Source organism: Xiphophorus maculatus, chromosome 18 (assembly GCF_002775205.1).
Source record: "Xiphophorus maculatus strain JP 163 A chromosome 18, X_maculatus-5.0-male, whole genome shotgun sequence".
Taxonomy (NCBI): domain Eukaryota; kingdom Metazoa; phylum Chordata; class Actinopteri; order Cyprinodontiformes; family Poeciliidae; genus Xiphophorus; species Xiphophorus maculatus.
In genome coordinates, this window is record NC_036460.1 from 13,135,042 (window position 1) to 13,153,752 (window position 18,711).

Here is an 18,711-nt window from a genome sequence, read left to right on the forward strand (position 1 = left end):
GTGAATTTGCTCATTTGCTCTAGAAAATGTTCTCTCTTCAGTTATTAAAATTGAGTGACAGTGTGTGTTTTTTCTCAACTAATTACAGTTGTAAAATGCCTTAATTAGGTTAGAAGAGACCGGTCTCTTACCCGCTGTTCTGCAGCTCCTCCAGGTTGGAGGCGTTCCACTCAGAACCCTGCAGAGACATGGAACGGCATCAGTCAGTTCCCAGCAAAACTGTACAAAATAATCAGGTTCCCACATGTTCCTCAGGTCAAGTTTCAGTAGATAGTAGTTATTTTTTTACCTAATATCAGGGATTCATATAAAACTTGATAAAATTGACATTTTTCAGACAGTAAGGACCTTGAATAACACATTCCAGGACAGAGTGTCAGTCTTATAACCTGGAATAAAGTCCAATATTCATCAAGGCTTCTGGAATCTCACCAGGAAGACGTGATCAAAGATTTCCGTAGGACTGTCCATCTGTCCCAGGATGACAATCATCTCGTTGTCTATGAACTCCTTAAACTCCCTCAGGTTGCACGCCATCTGCATCTCCAGCTCTGTTCGGATCTGGGAAAAGCAAAAATAAAAACAATAAAGTTAGGAAATGATATTCAAGATAAACTTGGTCTATAATGCATGTCATTTTTATTTAAAGACAAAGTAATGCATAAAGGAGATGTGGAGGAAAAATGACCCATCGTTTTTATTTTTTTAGCCCCAAATTCTTTGATTCCTACAAATAAAATCTAGTGCAAACATCAGATGAGATTATTAACACAAGGTGTCATTACTAGTCAGGTACTTTAATAAATAAATTCTGCAGCTAAAACCTAAAGCTTTCCTACCTCCTTGCTGGTGACGTTCTCCAGGTCTTTCTGCATCATGATTTCTCTCAGGCGCATCTTGATCAGCCTCTCTGTGCGTTCCCTCTCTGTAGGCCTGCACACATCATGCAAATCCTTATGTTAAACCACCAAAGAAAAAAAAAAAAAACACAGAAAGAGATCCACCTTCTGGGTCACAACAGTGACCCATTGCCTTCTGCTTGTTCATTCATTTATTTTCACGGCCATAATGAGGGCCGTTGTCCCAAAAGAGAATCGCCACTTTGTCCGGTTCTCAGAAACGCAGAAGGAACAGAATCAGGAAAGTGCGACCCGCCGGCAGATCCAAAACAAAGCCGTCTTGTTGAGAACGTCTGTTTCTGTCCGCTCTGCCAGGAGACACGTTTAGCCTCTGGACGCCGCGCTGATGATACCAACAAGTAGCCTAATTACGTCTCTGGAGATAGAAACGGCTCAGCTCATCTATGTGTGCTTCCTCTTATGTTTTCCTTTTTACTTTGTTTTAACTTTTTAAGTATGAATTCCTCATTTAACATCCCATAGGACAGCTTGTGTGTTTGCAAGAATCACAAATATATAAATAGCTTATTAATAAATAAAGCTAAAGCGACTAACGTCCAGTGAATCTTTAACCTCTGAACAAGCCCTGACAAGACTGCAAAGGTTCTAACAGTGTCTGGCTATTAGCTGAGCATGGAAACAGTGTGAGGAACAAAAACAAACCCAGTTAGAGAGTGTGTCCGGTAAGTGACGATACAAGGAGTGGTTCTATTGAAGTGTGGAAATTTTATACTGCTTCCTTGAACTGAAGCTAGATAAGAGGCCTCCAGGTAATAACAGTAAAACGTGTGTGTCGAAGACAAAAACAAACCTCCCCAGATTTTACCGGGAAACCAGCTGATGTGTCAACAAACACTGGCAGCCCGTGGAGCATTGGCAGCCGCCTCCACAGAAAAAAAAAAAAAAAAATCAGACGGAGACTCATAAAGTGCACGTGTGACATTTACGACACGATCATTCAAGGGCAAGCACGCCTTTGCCAAAGGCGAAGGGCGTCGAGTGTTTCTGGTCAGGTAGGTGGTAAACACACACTTTTTTTATTGTCAGGTTTGAAAGTAACCAGCCAAACTAATTAAGCTCTGCCTGTCACCTGCCTCTGTCCGTTCCCTGTCTACCTTCCAGAGGGTCCGTCTGGATTTCATTTTTTCCAAAAGTAAATCGAGCCAGCGAATGGCTCAGCTATTTTCAACACTTGAGGGTCTGTGAGTTGAGAGAGACGCTGCGACTCGGTGGCAGGGCGTGTGACTCCAGCAGCTCGGACGGGAAATTCCCTGCTGTTAGCAAAGACATGGGGCATCATTTCTTTAGTGCCCTTTACTTTCTAAGGTTTCTTTCTTTAGAAAACTGTTTTATGGCCAGTGTCATGCATAATAAAGATCTGAACTTTCTACCTGTCAGGAAAGCATCATCCAGCTACAGAGAAACTCCCCCATCTTTCCTTGAAGCCTAATCATGTTCTCCTAAAAAGTGCCTCTGCAATGCATTTACACGTGTCGGGGTCAGAGTTCACACCGCCACTCTAATGATAGCTCCCACATTTTCTGTTGTCAAAGCAGCATATTTCATAAGTTCACAGAGGAAACTCCTACATTACAGAACGTCCACGGATCTTTCTACGTTTTATTGTATTACGACCAGAACTTAGTGTAATAGGATTTATGTGCTAAAAAAACATGAATCCTTTCTTTCTGAAAAGTGTGGTGTGCATTTAAAATTAAAAGCTCACCCAATTAGTGCTGAAATGATTAATTGTGATGAAAGGATTGTTGAAACAATGGTCAACTAATTAAATCAATTAATCATTAACTGGAGCTTACAGACTCAAAAAAGGTCAATTGCTGAAAGAACAAAAAAAAATAGTACAAACAATATTTACATTTTACATTCAAGATGTAAATATGTTCAACACAGAACTCATTAAGTGACAGTTTTAGCATCACCTGGTTCAGACAATCTCTTATTAAATAACTTTTGCTATCCATTTATTAATCACTTAATCCAAAAGATAATCAGCAGATCAGCCCTACATAGTATTGATTTTAAGTCAAACGGAAAGAAATGAGTTTCTCACATGTTAATGTTAAAAATAATGGCTAATAAAGTAAGTGAATTTTGTTGTGCTTCGGTACAATAACAATAAGGCATTCTGATCCCTACGTGGTTAAATGGAAAATCTGCACATTTTTTATGCAATTAACTGTCATCAGATTCTCACACCTGAGCTGTGGAATCTCTGAAGCTCCTCCAGAGCTACCATGGACCACTTAACTGTTTTTCTGTCTGTTGTAATGTGACAAATTCACAAAACATTCAAGCTATATAACCACTTCCGCAAAGTATAATATAGTCATTAGGAGAAAAAAACTTTTTGTTTCTGTGAATCTATTTCAGATTTCAGAGTCTATGCTTCTGTTCCACTCACAGGTCTGTGAAGAGGATGGGTGAGTTGGCACGGTGCGACTCTACATCCTGCATGGCATTCCATTCGTTGACACAAAACTGGCTGGAAGAGACTCTGCTCTGGTAGTAGCTGACCCAGGTCAGGAACAGGCTCCCTGGGTAATAGTTGTGGCAGCGAGCCACCTCGCAAGCTTTGTGCAGCGACTGCAGGGCGGACCTGGCGGCAACAAAAAGAGGAAGATTTCCCCATGAGCCTCAAGACGGAGTACAAATGTTTAATGTTTCGACACCAGAATGATCAAAGCTTTGTCCGGAGACATGGCTGTACTGTGCTGAGCTGGGGGTTCAATGAGAGGATGTTGAAGGAAGAAGGAAGAGCAGAGGGATAACAACATGAGGAAATGAGGAGTCTGCACTGGCATGTGTACGAGAGAAGAGTGGGAAACTGAGAAACAGCAAGACCAAAAAGAAGAAGGAAGATAAGAAAAAACTGAAGGAGGTCAAAGTCAAAAAGGGCAGCACAGTGTGTTCCGAAGACATCAAGTATTTAGAGACAGAAGTTACTCACCACATGGCTTGGACAGACACCGGCTTGAAGACATGAACCCTGTTCACCGTTGACACACTAAAGCCTCTGCAGAGACACAGAATTAACAGATTATAAGACAAGACGCCATGTAAGCAGAAGAGCTTCAAGTAAGACCTGCAAGTTAAAACACAGTCCTTAGCAGTCAGTGGGCTGAACCTGGGGGAAGAGGGGGGCAGAGACAGGAAGCATGGCGTAGGTGTGGCGACTTACCCGTCTCCGTCCAAGTGAATCAGAGTGTCGCTCCACAGAGGTAAAACCAGCCCCACCGTGCAGCAGCTGCAGGGAGACATCAATAAACACATCACTGGTTAGTCTGATGGGCAGCATCAAATTTATAACTAAAAACTGGTGCTTTATGGGTACAGGAGGAAAGTCCAATGTAAACAAGCACAGACAGATGGAAAACAGAGCTGTGCCCTCAAAACGAGCTGAAGTCTCTGCTGAGCTGTTGCCCTAACACTAAAACCATAGTGGTATACTGTTGCCATGGTACTGACCTATCCGAGGAGACGAAGTCTATGCCGAGCACGATGCTCTCCTCTGTATCCTGCCTGCCGTTGGTGGAGACCACCACCATGTAGCGGGTCACCTGAGGGTAGGCGCTCTCCAGACGCACTGCCTGCGAGGACAGATGGAAAACAGTAACCAAGACATGAGAAACAAGTTGTTTCTGTTTTGATTTCATACATAACACTGGCTTAGAGGCGCATTTTAAACTGCACTATAAGGTTTGTACCATCTTTTACGGTGTGAAGGACAAGTAAATGTACTACCCTTCTTTTCTCCAAGCATTGTCTTTTCTTACGTTTGGTTTACACCCAAGCCAAGTTTCAGTTCTTTATGGCACCCAACAAAGAAGTGAAACCCGGCACTGACGTACGTTGTGACTGATCATACTGTCAACCTGCCGCAGTGCTGGGATGTTTGGTTTTGAGGTGGTTTGATGTGGCATGTTACTGACCAGTCGGATGGTGTCCTCAGGCCGCAGCACAGTAAACATGGTCTGAAGATGTTTCTGGAGGTCTCCTGGAGGATGAAAAAAAGAAAATTTTAGACAATTAGCTTTGGTTTCAGTTTACTTTGGATACTAATCCAAGGATTAGAAAACAAAGAGAAACATAAAACCCATGACAATGTGTCAGTTCCTCTGAGGAAGAAATTCACAACAGAGTCTTCTACATATTAGTCTATTTCTACGCAGAAACAAATTAAATGCTTAAACACAATATACAAAGAGTTACAAAAGATCTCTAAAAAATATCTGATTAAAAGACCAAGTCTGTAAAACACTGTTTAAAGTTAAAACCAAACATTAGACTGCACTTTATTACAAGACTGTGCAGCTTGAATATCAAGCACTTGCAAGTACTTTATACAGAAACAAGAACTTTCCAAACCTTGAAAACATCTCATTGAAATTCAAGTATTTTCAAGGATTTCAAGAACACTTATGAACCCTGCCACATACAACAAGCAGAAAATAGATGTAAACTCTTTCAAATGAGTTCAGTTATCTGAAGAAACTGCAGCTGTGTTTCGTGTGTGTTTGTGTGTTGGGGGTGTGCGCGCATGTGTGTGTGTGTGCACAAGTTTGTACCCGTATGTTTGTTCCTGCGCTGGCTGATACGAGGTGCAGAGTTGGACGTAGGGCTTTTCCCCCTGGGGAGGAAGAGGGCTGCACCTTTCACTGTGAGGAAACTCTCACTGATGCTGGAACAGAACAGAACAGAACGAAGAAAAATGAGACAAGGACAGGAAGCTGAAACGCCACTCGATCTAATCACATTACAGATCTGAGGTGAAATCTAAGTAACCATTAAAGATCACGTTTGTAATCCTCCACACATGCTGTCCTTAGCTTCACAAAAAAACAAGCGTGAGCTGGGGACCTGTAATAGGGCCGGTTTTGTCACGGGTCACAATGCGCCATTCAGCCCTGTGGGCCGTGCCTCCCAAAATCCCAGCATCGTCACGCCGATGCTGGCAAAACAAGAACCGAGCCCCAACGTGAACTCAGAACACAATGTTCCCTGCTCCTCCACACAGCTGGATTACACTGACAGAGTCTAACGGCGCTAACAGCTGCCAGTAGGGAGGGACGGGAGGGGAGGAAGACTGGGAGGAGAGCAGGGGTCCAGGAGGGAAGACGGCGCAAGAAAGAGCCCTCCTCCACAAGATAAGAGTGGGCTTGAATGAAACCGGGTTTGGTTCTTCTCTAATCTTATTAAGTGTGACTGAGGTCACTTCGCTGAGAAGGACACATCATAAAGTGAGGTGAGGGTTTTACACTAAACTTAAAACAGCATGTTGGGAATGCATGAGTCACTCCATCACACCTATAAAACAGGCCTTTTCGTGCTTATAGTATAGACAGGACCAATAATCCTGCATTATAGATGTTGAGTAAGATGTTACAATCTGGCCGGCAGACGCAGCATTCCTGGCATTCTAGCTTTACCTCAGAGAAAGTGATGGATGGAACCGTCTTTACAATATTGACTTTTTTGGAGTTTCAAACAGATTCTATAACAACAAGCTGCCGTTCTGATTCTACAGATACTCGAGCAGCCTCATCCATGCTAACCAGCTAAACCGTCATCTTTTCTGCAGAAACTTGATGATTTTGAACAAAATGTAACATCAATTTCTTGTTTCATAATTGTAACTGTATTATGTTTTTATGATGTAAAGCACTTGGAACTGTCAGCACACTTGTTGCTGAAATGTGCAGCACAAATAAACTTGACTTCACTAGAAACAGACTTCCTTTCCAGTTATTTGCTGAATATTTTAGCGACTCAACCAGCGGTGACGACATTTTCAACACGTCAAATGTGATTAGAGTTTACCCTGCAGCTCTCTCTCCATACTGCTTGCTACTGTAGCAAGAGCACAAACTGATTGATGGAGCAGACAGACCGGTTCCACTTGGAATAAAAAAAAAACAAAAAAACGGTTTCGTAGCCTCCAGGTGTAGGAACTAATGAGACCACACATGCATAAAGCGCAGTTCAGCAGGTGTCATCGGTTGTAGGTGATGACATCAAGTCAAGATATTTGGCGTGCTTCTTGTGACGTGTTTAGGAGGATTTATTTGACAGTAAAACACAGTGACGAATAAAACATTTAGCCTTTGGCTGCGATGACGCACTCAATGAACCACATGCAAGCCATCAGGTTTATGTCACTTTACTCCTGCCCCCCAAATAAAAAATAAGAATGGTGATGTAGTCAATTCAACTTCCTGACATCCATTTCATTTCTCTTCCATCCAGTAAACCTTCCTGAGTTTGGTGATAATCTGGAGACAACAGACACATCGGAAAAAAACCACAGCTTTGTGCTGAGCTCATTTCCCGTAACCCACCCACCCTTGACCCAGCTGTTTCCTCTCTCTCTCTCTCCTCTCTCATATTTTCCTTTACTTCCTGCAAGTTTGTCCCACTTTTTATCTTCCGTCCTTTTCCTGCCCCTACTGTATTATCTCCCGCTGCGGTCCCGCTCCTGACTAATGTACTGTACTTGGCGTCGGCCGCGTATAAACTGGGCTATGGGGCAATGTCTTTTGTAATGCAACACTCCTGCTCTCCCTGAAAATCTCCCATGGAGGCGCATACATACGTTTTTACACCTGCAGAAAGAAACAAAGAAAGCGAAACGTAAGCTGGATGCTTGGAGAAGTGACGGCTGTGACAGACTCTCGAATGAAGGGTTAAAAATAGAGCAGCCCTTTAAAAGTCCCAGCTATTGATAGACTGTATTCATCAGAGCAGTCGCCTTACTGTACAGAGAAGCCTCTCTGTGACACAGCAGCGGAGGCGCACCGATGCACTTCAGCACTGAGATTGTTTTCATGCTGCAGACTGAGAGGAACATGAATTTGACTGTGTGGACACATGGAGATGGCACAAAGATAAAGAACAATAACTTGTTTGATAATTGCGGATTACTAGAATAACTTCTGTAAACGGTGTTCATCTCCACTTTCATATAAGTGGGACTGAATTATGTACCCACAACTCAAATGAAGGATAAAAATTTGATAGTTATTTAAAACTTGCAGTTTCAAGGCTCAAAAAAAAACAAAACATTAAAGCTAAAAAGTCCCCCTCTCTATGTTGTTGCTCACTGCTGGCCAGCTGGCTGAAAGAAATGTAATACATATTTAATAGACTTGCAAAAATATCAATTGGTCTGTTTGGAAATTTATCATGATGAACTGTCATGAATTGTTTGTTGAAATAATCAGTAATTAATTTAGTAATCGATTCATCATTAACTTAAGCATGCAGACTCAAAAAATTGACATTTAAAAAAAAAAAACATACTCAGCAGAAATAAAAAACTGTACAACAAATCTACATGTTGGAGCCTTTTTTGAATTAGATTAATTCTGGATTTAAGAAAAAAAAACTGTCTGTAAACATATTCTACACACAACTCCTCAAGTTGCCTGTGTTTAGAGTCATCTGGTGTTTATTTAAAAAAGGAATTGAAATATTTATTTGCCTCTTTCTATGTGTTTCAACACTGTAAAGAAAGGCTTAAGTGGTTAAATGTAAAATTGTAAAATCTGCAGAATGCGCTTTTTTTTTATCTGATCAATTAATGGAATAAACATTTACTAAAATAATTGTTAGTTTTTGCCCTACAGTATTTTTTATCCCAATGTGAGAATATCCCAAGGTCTCCTGCTCAGTCAAAAGCCAGTCATCCAGGGGATGAGAAGAGGGCACCAAGTTCATTGAAAATGCTCTGGACATATGCAGCATGTAAAGCAGCAGCGGGCTTTGCAGGGTGGAGGATTAAGAAAGAAGACCCAGTCAGTCCAGAATGAGCGGGTCATGCGTTTGGCTTTTAACCAACCCCGACTCTGGACCGAAGTGAGGCGGCAGGCTTGTTAGGGCAACGGCCAGACACAATCCTCACTATGTAAGGACCACACCGCATAGTGGGCAGATAACTGGGTGACCCCCTCCTCCTGCTCCTGCCCATATTAGTCACTGTGGAGAGGCGAGAGCGGGATATATATAGGGCCTGGCTCTATACGGTGGCAGGCCCTGCTATGGCCTTATGAGTTTGAACCCGAGGCAAATACAACCCATAGCAAAGACAAGAGGTGCCTGCCTAATGGAGAATATGTAACATGCACAAGGACAGGAAGATAAATAAATAAAATTATATGTATTGTCCAAGTAACTAAAAAAGGAGGACTGAAAAAAACATCAACATCAGTTAATGTTAGTTAAACATCAACAGGAGATAGAGAGAAGTGGGTACAGGAGAAGACATGGGTGATAAAGGGAGAGTTGTCAAACCAGGTCAAACTAAAAATAGCTTCCATTAACTGTTAGCTTGCAACACAAACACTGATTTTTGCTCGACACGGTGAAGAAAATCAGAAAATCTAAAAGGTCCACAGACTCTACAGCCTGTGATGCGTCACACGCGTTGTCGGAACAGACAAAGAGGATCAAGCAATGGAACCTTTAACCAGTGGCTGAAATTCCTCAGAATATTTCCTGAACTTCCTCATTGAGGCTTTTCTGTTTACCTTGCAAGCTGCGCACAGTAACACTACCCCACAGGTGAAGCGGAAGAAAGGTTTCATGGGTATTTCTAAAATTGGCAGGATAATAGTGACACTCCGGATGCAAAGGAATCACAGGTAACACTTAACTCCAGGGACAGACCCTGGAATTATAATTACCAATTAAGGTGCTGCTTGAACATTATTCCGCCTAATAACTCAGGTTTTGAGTACGTCATCAACGTCAGCAGTTTCCGAAGTTGAGCATGCGACTTTAGTGCTTTTATTCCTGTAGGTTAAACAAGGAATATAGAACAGGTAAGAACTGCAGCAGGTGGACAGAGTGTAGACTTCACTAGAAACATCCAACAACATCACAAAACCGTCTCTAATTTCTAAACAAAAACATACAGTATCTTCAGTGCAACGTAAAGTATTTCTGACATAAAAACAAACAGAATATTTGGACCAAACACACTTTAAATTCTCACATCTGCTGTTGCTTTGCAAACATGTGACTGCCAGTACATGGTGTGTCTTGCACCAGCGTCTTCCCATAAACGTCCTTAAGCAAACTTGCATTTAGAGAAAAAAACTTTCCCTAAAAAGCGGTTGCAGCCCCAATAAACGTTAAATGTCCAATTTTCTCAACCACCACACCGCCATGAGCTAAACAGCTGAAAAACAATGCAACCGTGACACACGATTGCATTGCATCGATTCCATGCAAGTAACTGCAAAAGGCTACTCAAAGCCCCATAGCATACACCTGAAACAAGTTGGTACTGATAAAAAACTGCCACACTAATCATTTTTATTGATTTCTATTGATTCATTTGTGGTTCTCCAACTTTGCAAGGCTTATCAGAGCCAGCACTGCACGAGTGTTTGGAAATGTTAGAACATGCTAGCCTTTGATCTGTTCTGAAGGGCAGACCACATGTACAAATCAACTAAATCATTTCCTACATATCTCCAACTAAAACAAACACTGACCTCTGCAGACACAGCAGGATTGAAGATAAACCTACAGCTGCTCTAGACTGAGCCAAAGTTGTTTCAAATGTTCCAAGTCTGTGACTTTAGTCTATTAGGATTTCACTGAGTGAGATGCTCTCCAGATGATTTTAGTCTCCACAATACAGTATCAAACAGTGAGTCACAGGTTGAGCAAGACTGGACCTTAATCTCCATTTAACAACTACTGCAAGTTTCAAGATCAAACGATATCCTCCACCCAAAGCCAAACAAAGAGCTGAGGAGCAGAAAATGCCCCTGATAATCTCTTGATGTGGCAATCAGATGATGACTGCTTATAAAAAGTACATTATTAGTCACAAAACATCCATGTTTTGTTAAGTATGTTTGAATTCCTTCAACAGGTTGGATGATTCATTAGACCTGGGAAGCACCAATATGTCTTTGTTAGGTCAAAAGGAAGCTCAGCGATGAGTAAAAGCTACTACATCATCAGGAAATAGACTGCTCTCATATTGCAAAACTGTTATATGTAACAGCTCATTGTGTCAAAATCAATAAGGGAAAAAAAAGTCAGCCTTTATTTTAAAACTATCCAAATCTAAATTGATTTAAATCTAAGTAGTACATTAAACAATTAATTGTTCAGTTTAATTTAATTCATTTAACTTGACCACTTTCCATCTATAGGGGACGATATACAGTCTTGCCTCTGATTGAACTTACAACTGGTTGATCTGATTTTTGGAGACCACGGCGTCGTCGTTAAAGTAGGGCACCATCTTCGCCCCGCAGCAGGAGCAAAAGCTGACCGCCGAAGAGCTCTCAGAGCCGGACATCGTTCCGAGGGTCATGTCGGTGGCTGGAGGGTGGAGGGACGGGTCAAGGAGAGGAGGAGAAGAGGCGTCAGGTGCTCTCGGTCGGAGGAAAAGCTTCTGCTCCTCTTTCACAGTCATGTGCTCCCACGACCCAAGAGTTCAAGCGAGTGGAGTTTTCTTGTGAAAGTGGCGAAATCTTCCCCGAAACCAGTACCGAAAAAAAAAGAAAAGTCGTAAACTCTGTTGCAATAAATTAAACAGGGAGACTATATGTTGCGCTGTGTCTCCTTGTCGCCGAAAGTTGAGTCTGGTTGTCCATCATTTCCACAAAAAAAAAAAAAAAAGTTCAATATTAAACTGACTTCTGAGGCGTTTTGTCGACATACTTCATTTCTGTTACATCAGAAACTCCGTCACCTTATACAGTACTGAGACATATGACTTGGTTGAGTCTACTCTCAGCAGGGAAGTCAGAGAGGAGGGGAAAGGAGGCGGAGCATCGCACATGTGCTTTTGGGAAAAACGAGGAGCCAATGAGGAGACGAAAGAGGAAGCCCCGCCCACACCCAGTAGGAACTCAGCATGGACAACTGATACAGCAAAACAGCTCTTCACGAAACAATCGCAAACTTGCTGCTTTCGCTTGAGCTGTATTATACCGTCTAGTTCCTCCTCTTTGATTCACTGTGTAGGTATCAGGAATACTTTGTTTGGAGAAAAGCTGGGTAGTTTTAGTTTACCACATGTCCCATTGTTGCTGATCTATAGTTTATTAAAGTGCCAAAAGACTGGAGTGGTTTGGGTTCAGGACTTTGACTTTGGCCATTCCAACACAAACGTATTTTATTTTAAACCATTTTATTGTAGGTCTGAATTTATTGCAATCTCTTATAGGCTCTAACAGTTTTCGTTTATCATTTTTTTTCGTAAACCCCTGATATTGGCTCCAATACCATGTCTTTCATTAACTTCTAAGCGTAAATGATGAATTTCTTTTTTATAAAGGCTTAAATTATAAACAACAGTTTTGGAATGCAAAATTCTAAAACAGATTGACACTAATCCTAACAAGTTTTTATTATGCTATTTGTTTTTCAGCGGTGAACTACAGTAGGTGCTTTAGTTTTTCAGCAAGTCTTTATATTACTTTAATAAATATGGAAAGTACTCATTCAAAAATCCTAAAATTACAGATGTTAGCAACTTTACAATAAAGCTAAATTTTAATAAATCCTCAAAAAAAGTTATACCCTTTTCCCCCTAATGCATCAAGTAAGTTTTGTGACTACAGAAAATGTATATTTAAAGACAGCAGGGGCAGAACTGGCTCTTCAAAAACTTTGCCAAAACCCTGTGTTTATATTTTTATTTTCTGATGATGGATTGAAAAATGCTCAGTGGGATGCTGAAAGCTTGGTATATTCCTTGCTAACATAACCCTGATAGATTCTTTCAAATGAATACGTTGAATCTGAATTTTATTTAGGACTATCAGAGTAAATAGGATAAATACAATTGCACACCATACTTTTCAGATTTGAAAAAAACAAAACATCCTCACTTTAGAAAAACTGTGCTTCAAACAAAAAGTAAAAAAAAATAATAATAAGGGATATGTTAGCTATTGAGTAAGTACAAATCCTTTATGTGATGATGTTGCCAACAGTCACTCAGCTGATCAAGTGGCTTGGTAACAGAGGGAGTCAATTTGGAGTGTAATTATAATTATGATAATGTAATATAGTGAATTAAATCCACATGGGTTGTTGAGGTTGCAGTCGGACTTCAATTGCCCCTCCACCCATTTCTCATAACACACAAACCTTGTGGTTTGGTTGCATAAGGAAAGAGAACAAATGAGAAACAGACTCAACTTATTGAGCCACTGCAGCAGTGAGCATGTGCAATCCTGGATGAAGAGGAGAAGAACTGGAGTTGGAGAACGTGTCTTGGACCGATAGACCCCTACATCATAGTTGCCTCACATATAAACTGAGATACTCCATGAGATGTAATGTTTGGTCTCCTTTTATGGCCAATTCAACATTTTATTTTCCACAGGCATGCCAGCATGTGTGGTTTTATGTAAGCTGACAGCAATCTGGAAACACAGTAAAACCCCAGGCTTCATTATTTTCACACCAATGTGTGCCAAGTGTCCTAAACTGTAAACTAAAACCATCTGCAGCATATGACCTGTTGACTAGCTGGTGGAGCTGGGCTTCAGAACACTGAGGGAGAAGCTCAAGTTTGCAAATAATCCGTCGGAGAAGTTATCCATCAGAAGTCTGACCCAATGAAACGGATCACTGTTAGGAATGCTAATAGTTTTCTGATCTACCGAGAAAATCTTTGGCTCAGGAGTTGGTGCTTTCCAGGATACTGTTATAGTTTTCTGTGAGGTCTGGGTGAATGAACAATTGTGTTTTTGCCTTCTTATGTTAACACAAGCTTCTAATTTTACTCAGTGCGATATTTTCAGTAGTCATTGACGTTTTGTTTTCTACATGACTTATGGAACACATGGAAATCACGCCTAGATATGATGATACATTGTTGATGCAGTAAATAGCACCAAGTGATTTTGTCATGACCAGGAAGTTACTTTACAACACCAAAATAATAAATGACAGAATCCATCATTATAAAATGCTACTATAAAGTTAAAGGGCGGGATTATTCATTGACTTTATTACTTCCATTGAAGTCAGATAAACACCAACTAACAACAGTGCTATAATCATTACAAATGTTTCCATGATGCACTAGCATAGATATTTTAGCAAAATATTAAATCTACTGGTAACAATGTGCTGGTGTGCTTACGCCACAGATAAAAAGAATCCAGCTACACCTGCTGCGCTTTGCTTCCCATCAGAAAATGCTGCTGTCACACATTGGGTCTGAGACAAACTTCAAGCAGCGGGCTGAACACACAAACAGACATTAAGTGTTCTTGTCATGCGGTCTTGTTTAGTGTCATCAAATTTACCAGCACAGTGGAAACTTATTTTTCTGAGGACTGGTAACATGAGAGCGTGCTGTGGTGTTTAGCTGAGCCTCAGGCCAGTTGCACAACCGCCTTTCGCAGTGCGTTTCCCTTTTGTCACTTCCAGGGAAAGGGCAGAGGCATTCTGGTCAACTTGTGTGCGTGTGGGTGTGCGTGTGTGTGTGGAATCTCCAGCATTCTGCTGCTTGATAAGTCCGTGATTGATGCCAGATGTTTAGCATAACCCCCAAGCTGAAGATAAGCTACTGTTGGCACTGTGTTATACTATAAACACACTCCCCTTTCATTTATATAGATTCATAATCTAAACTACAAAAGGTTTTTAAGGTGCTGTGATAAAAAAAAAATGTGCTGAAACAGCAATTATGATTTCAAATGCTCATAAAATGAGTCCAGCAGATGAAAAACAAACCACACAATGGCTTAGACTGCAACACATTTAGTTTAAATATTCACCAGCTACTTATCCCATCCACTTGTGATGTGGGCTCTTAACCTTGGAGAACCAGTAAGCTCTCAAGGCGGCCCAATGAAAAAGACTCACCAGTTGAAAAAAAAAAAAAACACAAAACAAAAGGAAGGTCAATAAATGACAAATACAAGCATGCAACTTAACCAATTAAGCTAGCATGCATGTTTTGGGACCATAGGAGGAAGGTAGAGTTGGGTTCTGTAGTTTAATCAAAGTGAACATGTGTGTGATTTTATCTTAAGTGTAAATACAGCTGATCTGTGGAGGCTTCAGAAGTCTGATGGGGAACATTAGGAACATATGGGAGAAAGTTGTGGCTGTGGTTAATTCGGCAGGGACAGTGAAGCTGGCCAAAGTTGGTGGCAAAATGGAAGAAAACCTGATGGGGGGGCACCTCCAGGCCTTGAGGGTCGGTGTCCTGCAACTTTTAGATGCATCTCTACTTCACAACTCACCTGAGTCAAATAATGAAGTCATTAGCAGGACTCTGGAAAACTTGACTGCACTTACGAGGTGATTCAGCTATTTCATTGAAGTATGTTGGACCAGGGAGACATCTAAGAGTTGCAGGACACCGGCCCTCGAGGACCAGGATTGCCCACCCGTGCAGAATGGCACTAAACATACAGTCAGAGGTAAAATTGAAGTTAAGTGTAAATTCAACAGAGACTAACAAGATTTGAAACTGATGTTAACAAACAGCACTCAATCTGTCACAGATTAGCCTATGTTTCAAAGAAATATGTGCAAATTTTTCAGTCTTTAAATATACAAAACCACAGGCTTATGGTTATTATTCCTACAAAATACAGTGAAGTTCATGGTTACAGAGGGGAAACAAATCTAGGGGTATGAATACTTTTGCAAGGTGCTGGACTTAATGCAAAATTGCTAGTGTGGACAATATTGGCGGGAGGGTTCCGTGTTAAACAGCAGGTGCACTAAAGGAAGACAGAAAGCTGCAAATGACAGAGGAAAACCTTTAAACCCAAACAGGCATGTCTGCACAGGAGCAGCGGGTATTTAAGAAGCTTTCCTCTGTCAGAGTGTTCGTTAGTGCTGCTTGCTCTTCTTGTTCCGGCAGCAGCCTCTTTAAACTCTTGGCCCGACTAACCTGCTCTGCCTGTGCGCACCTGGCTGCTGGACGACTCCCATAACATGGATACAGAACAATACAAAGACTTGTTAGGCAAGTACCTATGACTAAGTGCTGTCACAATGAATCAGGTTTGTTTGCTATAGTTAAAGTAAGAGCCTCTTGATGCTTCAGGCTAAATATCTCAAACAAACCCTGATTATTGCTGTGGGCAAACAGAACTAATCAAACAATATGATGACGTGAAATGCTGCGCAGCATGGACACAACGGGCACCCAGAGTGAAGGAAGGCTAATAGACAAGGTGGAGCTTGGAGGAGCATGTATTTTTGGCTTACATATCACCTTAGGAACCGTTTACTAAACAAGTTAGATATTACTGATTTACTAAACAAGTTAGATATTACTGATGCAATTCATGCGTGAGGTATCAGATCACCCCACACATTGCTGCAGTAGATGGCAACTGCAATATTTAAAAGATTTTTTTAGGCATGTAAACCTGACAAATGAGCCAATAAATGATTTCTGTGTAAATCTCAGAAAACACATTAACTACTTTACTTAGCCTTAAAAAAAATCTAAATAAGTGGCTTACTTTATTGTTGCAATGCTAAAGGGTCATAAATATGCATACACACAAAAATTTGAAAAGGTAATTTTCAGGAAATCCCAGCATTCAAATCAGACAATCTGATGTGCTTTGGGCACATCCCTGCAGCAGTTTATCCTCAGGAAGGTGAGGATTCAGAAAAACTCGATTCGATTCATTAGCTGCTCCCACTGTTCGTTGCACTCAATCTGTCACAGATTAGCCTATGTTTCAAAGAAATATGTGCAAATTTTTCAGTCTTTAAATATACAAAACCACAGGCTTATGGTTATTATTCCTACAAAATACAGTGAAGTTCATGGTTACAGAGGGGAAACAAATCTAGGGGTATGAATACTTTTGCAAGGTGCTGGACTTAATGCAAAATTGCTAGTGTGGACAATATTGGCGGGAGGGTTCCGTGTTAAACAGCAGGTGCACTAAAGGAAGACAGAAAGCTGCAAATGACAGAGGAAAACCTTTAAACCCAAACAGGCATGTCTGCACAGGAGCAGCGGGTATTTAAGAAGCTTTCCTCTGTCAGAGTGTTCGTTAGTGCTGCTTGCTCTTCTTGTTCCGGCAGCAGCCTCTTTAAACTCTTGGCCCGACTAACCTGCTCTGCCTGTGCGCACCTGGCTGCTGGACGACTCCCATAACATGGATACAGAACAATACAAAGACTTGTTAGGCAAGTACCTATGACTAAGTGCTGTCACAATGAATCAGGTTTGTTTGCTATAGTTAAAGTAAGAGCCTCTTGATGCTTCAGGCTAAATATCTCAAACAAACCCTGATTATTGCTGTGGGCAAACAGAACTAATCAAACAATATGATGACGTGAAATGCTGCGCAGCATGGACACAACGGGCACCCAGAGTGAAGGAAGGCTAATAGACAAGGTGGAGCTTGGAGGAGCATGTATTTTTGGCTTACATATCACCTTAGGAACCGTTTACTAAACAAGTTAGATATTACTGATTTACTAAACAAGTTAGATATTACTGATGCAATTCATGCGTGAGGTATCAGATCACCCCACACATTGCTGCAGTAGATGGCAACTGCAATATTTAAAAGATTTTTTTAGGCATGTAAACCTGACAAATGAGCCAATAAATGATTTCTGTGTAAATCTCAGAAAACACATTAACTACTTTACTTAGCCTTAAAAAAAATCTAAATAAGTGGCTTACTTTATTGTTGCAATGCTAAAGGGTCATAAATATGCATACACACAAAAATTTGAAAAGGTAATTTTCAGGAAATCCCAGCATTCAAATCAGACAATCTGATGTGCTTTGGGCACATCCCTGCAGCAGTTTATCCTCAGGAAGGTGAGGATTCAGAAAAACTCGATTCGATTCATTAGCTGCTCCCACTGTTCGTTTAAATGTTTACTCAGCAAAAAGAAAATGGTTGCAGTACTTTGAATTAAAAAAACACCTTTTTGCCAACTCTGTCCTTGACAGTATCAGCCCTGAGGCAGCAGCAGTATATGTCTCTACATGTGTGTGTGAGCGATTCATTATTGCACTGCAGCAACGCTATACTTCAATGGTGTGGTGCAGGGGGGGAGAGACAGCTGTTTGAGTGTGTCTGTGTGCAAAAGAGACATTGACACCAAGACAGGCAGTGCAAGAGTGACTCAGTAGCTGCCTGAGTAAGAGAGAGAGAAAAAGAGACAACAAAACAACAACTCTGCACTGCAGGGGGAAGGTCCCCCTTGGTCTCAGCAGGCCCTACTGGCATGCACCATTGATGCTAGGTGGGGCCTGTGCAGCTAATTGGACCCAAGTTCTTATGTAATACACATCAGAGGTCACACAGCAAGACCTCTGGCTGAACCCTGCTCTTCGCTAAAGTGAATCTGAAATGTGGAGCTGGGTAACTGAGCCAAATTGTAAAATACTTTACAGTGTGAAGTGGGGGCCTTGTGTGTGGGGTTGTGTGTGTGTGTGTGAGAGTGCTTGAATACACTCGCCAAAGGTATGAGTTCAATAACCAACCAATAATTGAGACCACATGGGGTTCTAACGGCTATCAGGGCATGTTAAAGAAAGGAGTTATGTCAGCAATAATCCCACATTGAGTTCTACAGTATATGCACTACAGGGAATACACTTCTTTAACAACTGTGTCAATTTGTATCAATTCTGATCCTTAGAAGAACGTTGCTGGAAAATAAAATCTAAAAATTGAAATGTTTAAACTTCTATATTAATCAAATTAAATGTGTGTGTTTGTGTAAATGCATGGGGTGGTATGTAAACAAATCTCACTGTGTTTTCCCCCCAATATTTATACAAGAATTAAGAAAACATAGAATA

At 41.1% G+C, this 18,711-nt stretch overlaps 1 protein-coding gene across 2 annotated transcripts in view; it reads right to left on the reverse strand.

Annotated features, from left to right (window-relative positions):
• Positions 1-18,711, reverse strand: part of ssh2 (slingshot protein phosphatase 2) — a 30,189-nt gene that overhangs the window by 4,476 nt on the left and 7,002 nt on the right. Inside the window, exons 1-10 of one of the 2 annotated variants that reach the window (XM_023351749.1) lie at positions 11,123-11,659; positions 5,486-5,598; positions 4,850-4,914; positions 4,386-4,507; positions 4,099-4,164; positions 3,868-3,933; positions 3,322-3,516; positions 840-933; positions 433-561; positions 132-178 (exon numbers count right to left, since the gene is read on the reverse strand). In XM_023351749.1, coding sequence (XP_023207517.1) covers positions 132-178; positions 433-561; positions 840-933; positions 3,322-3,516; positions 3,868-3,933; positions 4,099-4,164; positions 4,386-4,507; positions 4,850-4,914; positions 5,486-5,598; positions 11,123-11,352 — 1,127 coding nt within the window. In that variant the 5' untranslated portion in view covers positions 11,353-11,659. Of the gene's footprint in view, positions 1-131; positions 179-432; positions 562-839; positions 934-3,321; positions 3,517-3,867; positions 3,934-4,098; positions 4,165-4,385; positions 4,508-4,849; positions 4,915-5,485; positions 5,599-11,122; positions 11,660-18,711 lie in introns of those variants that run through there. The other variant, XM_005807955.2, reaches the window with a different exon arrangement.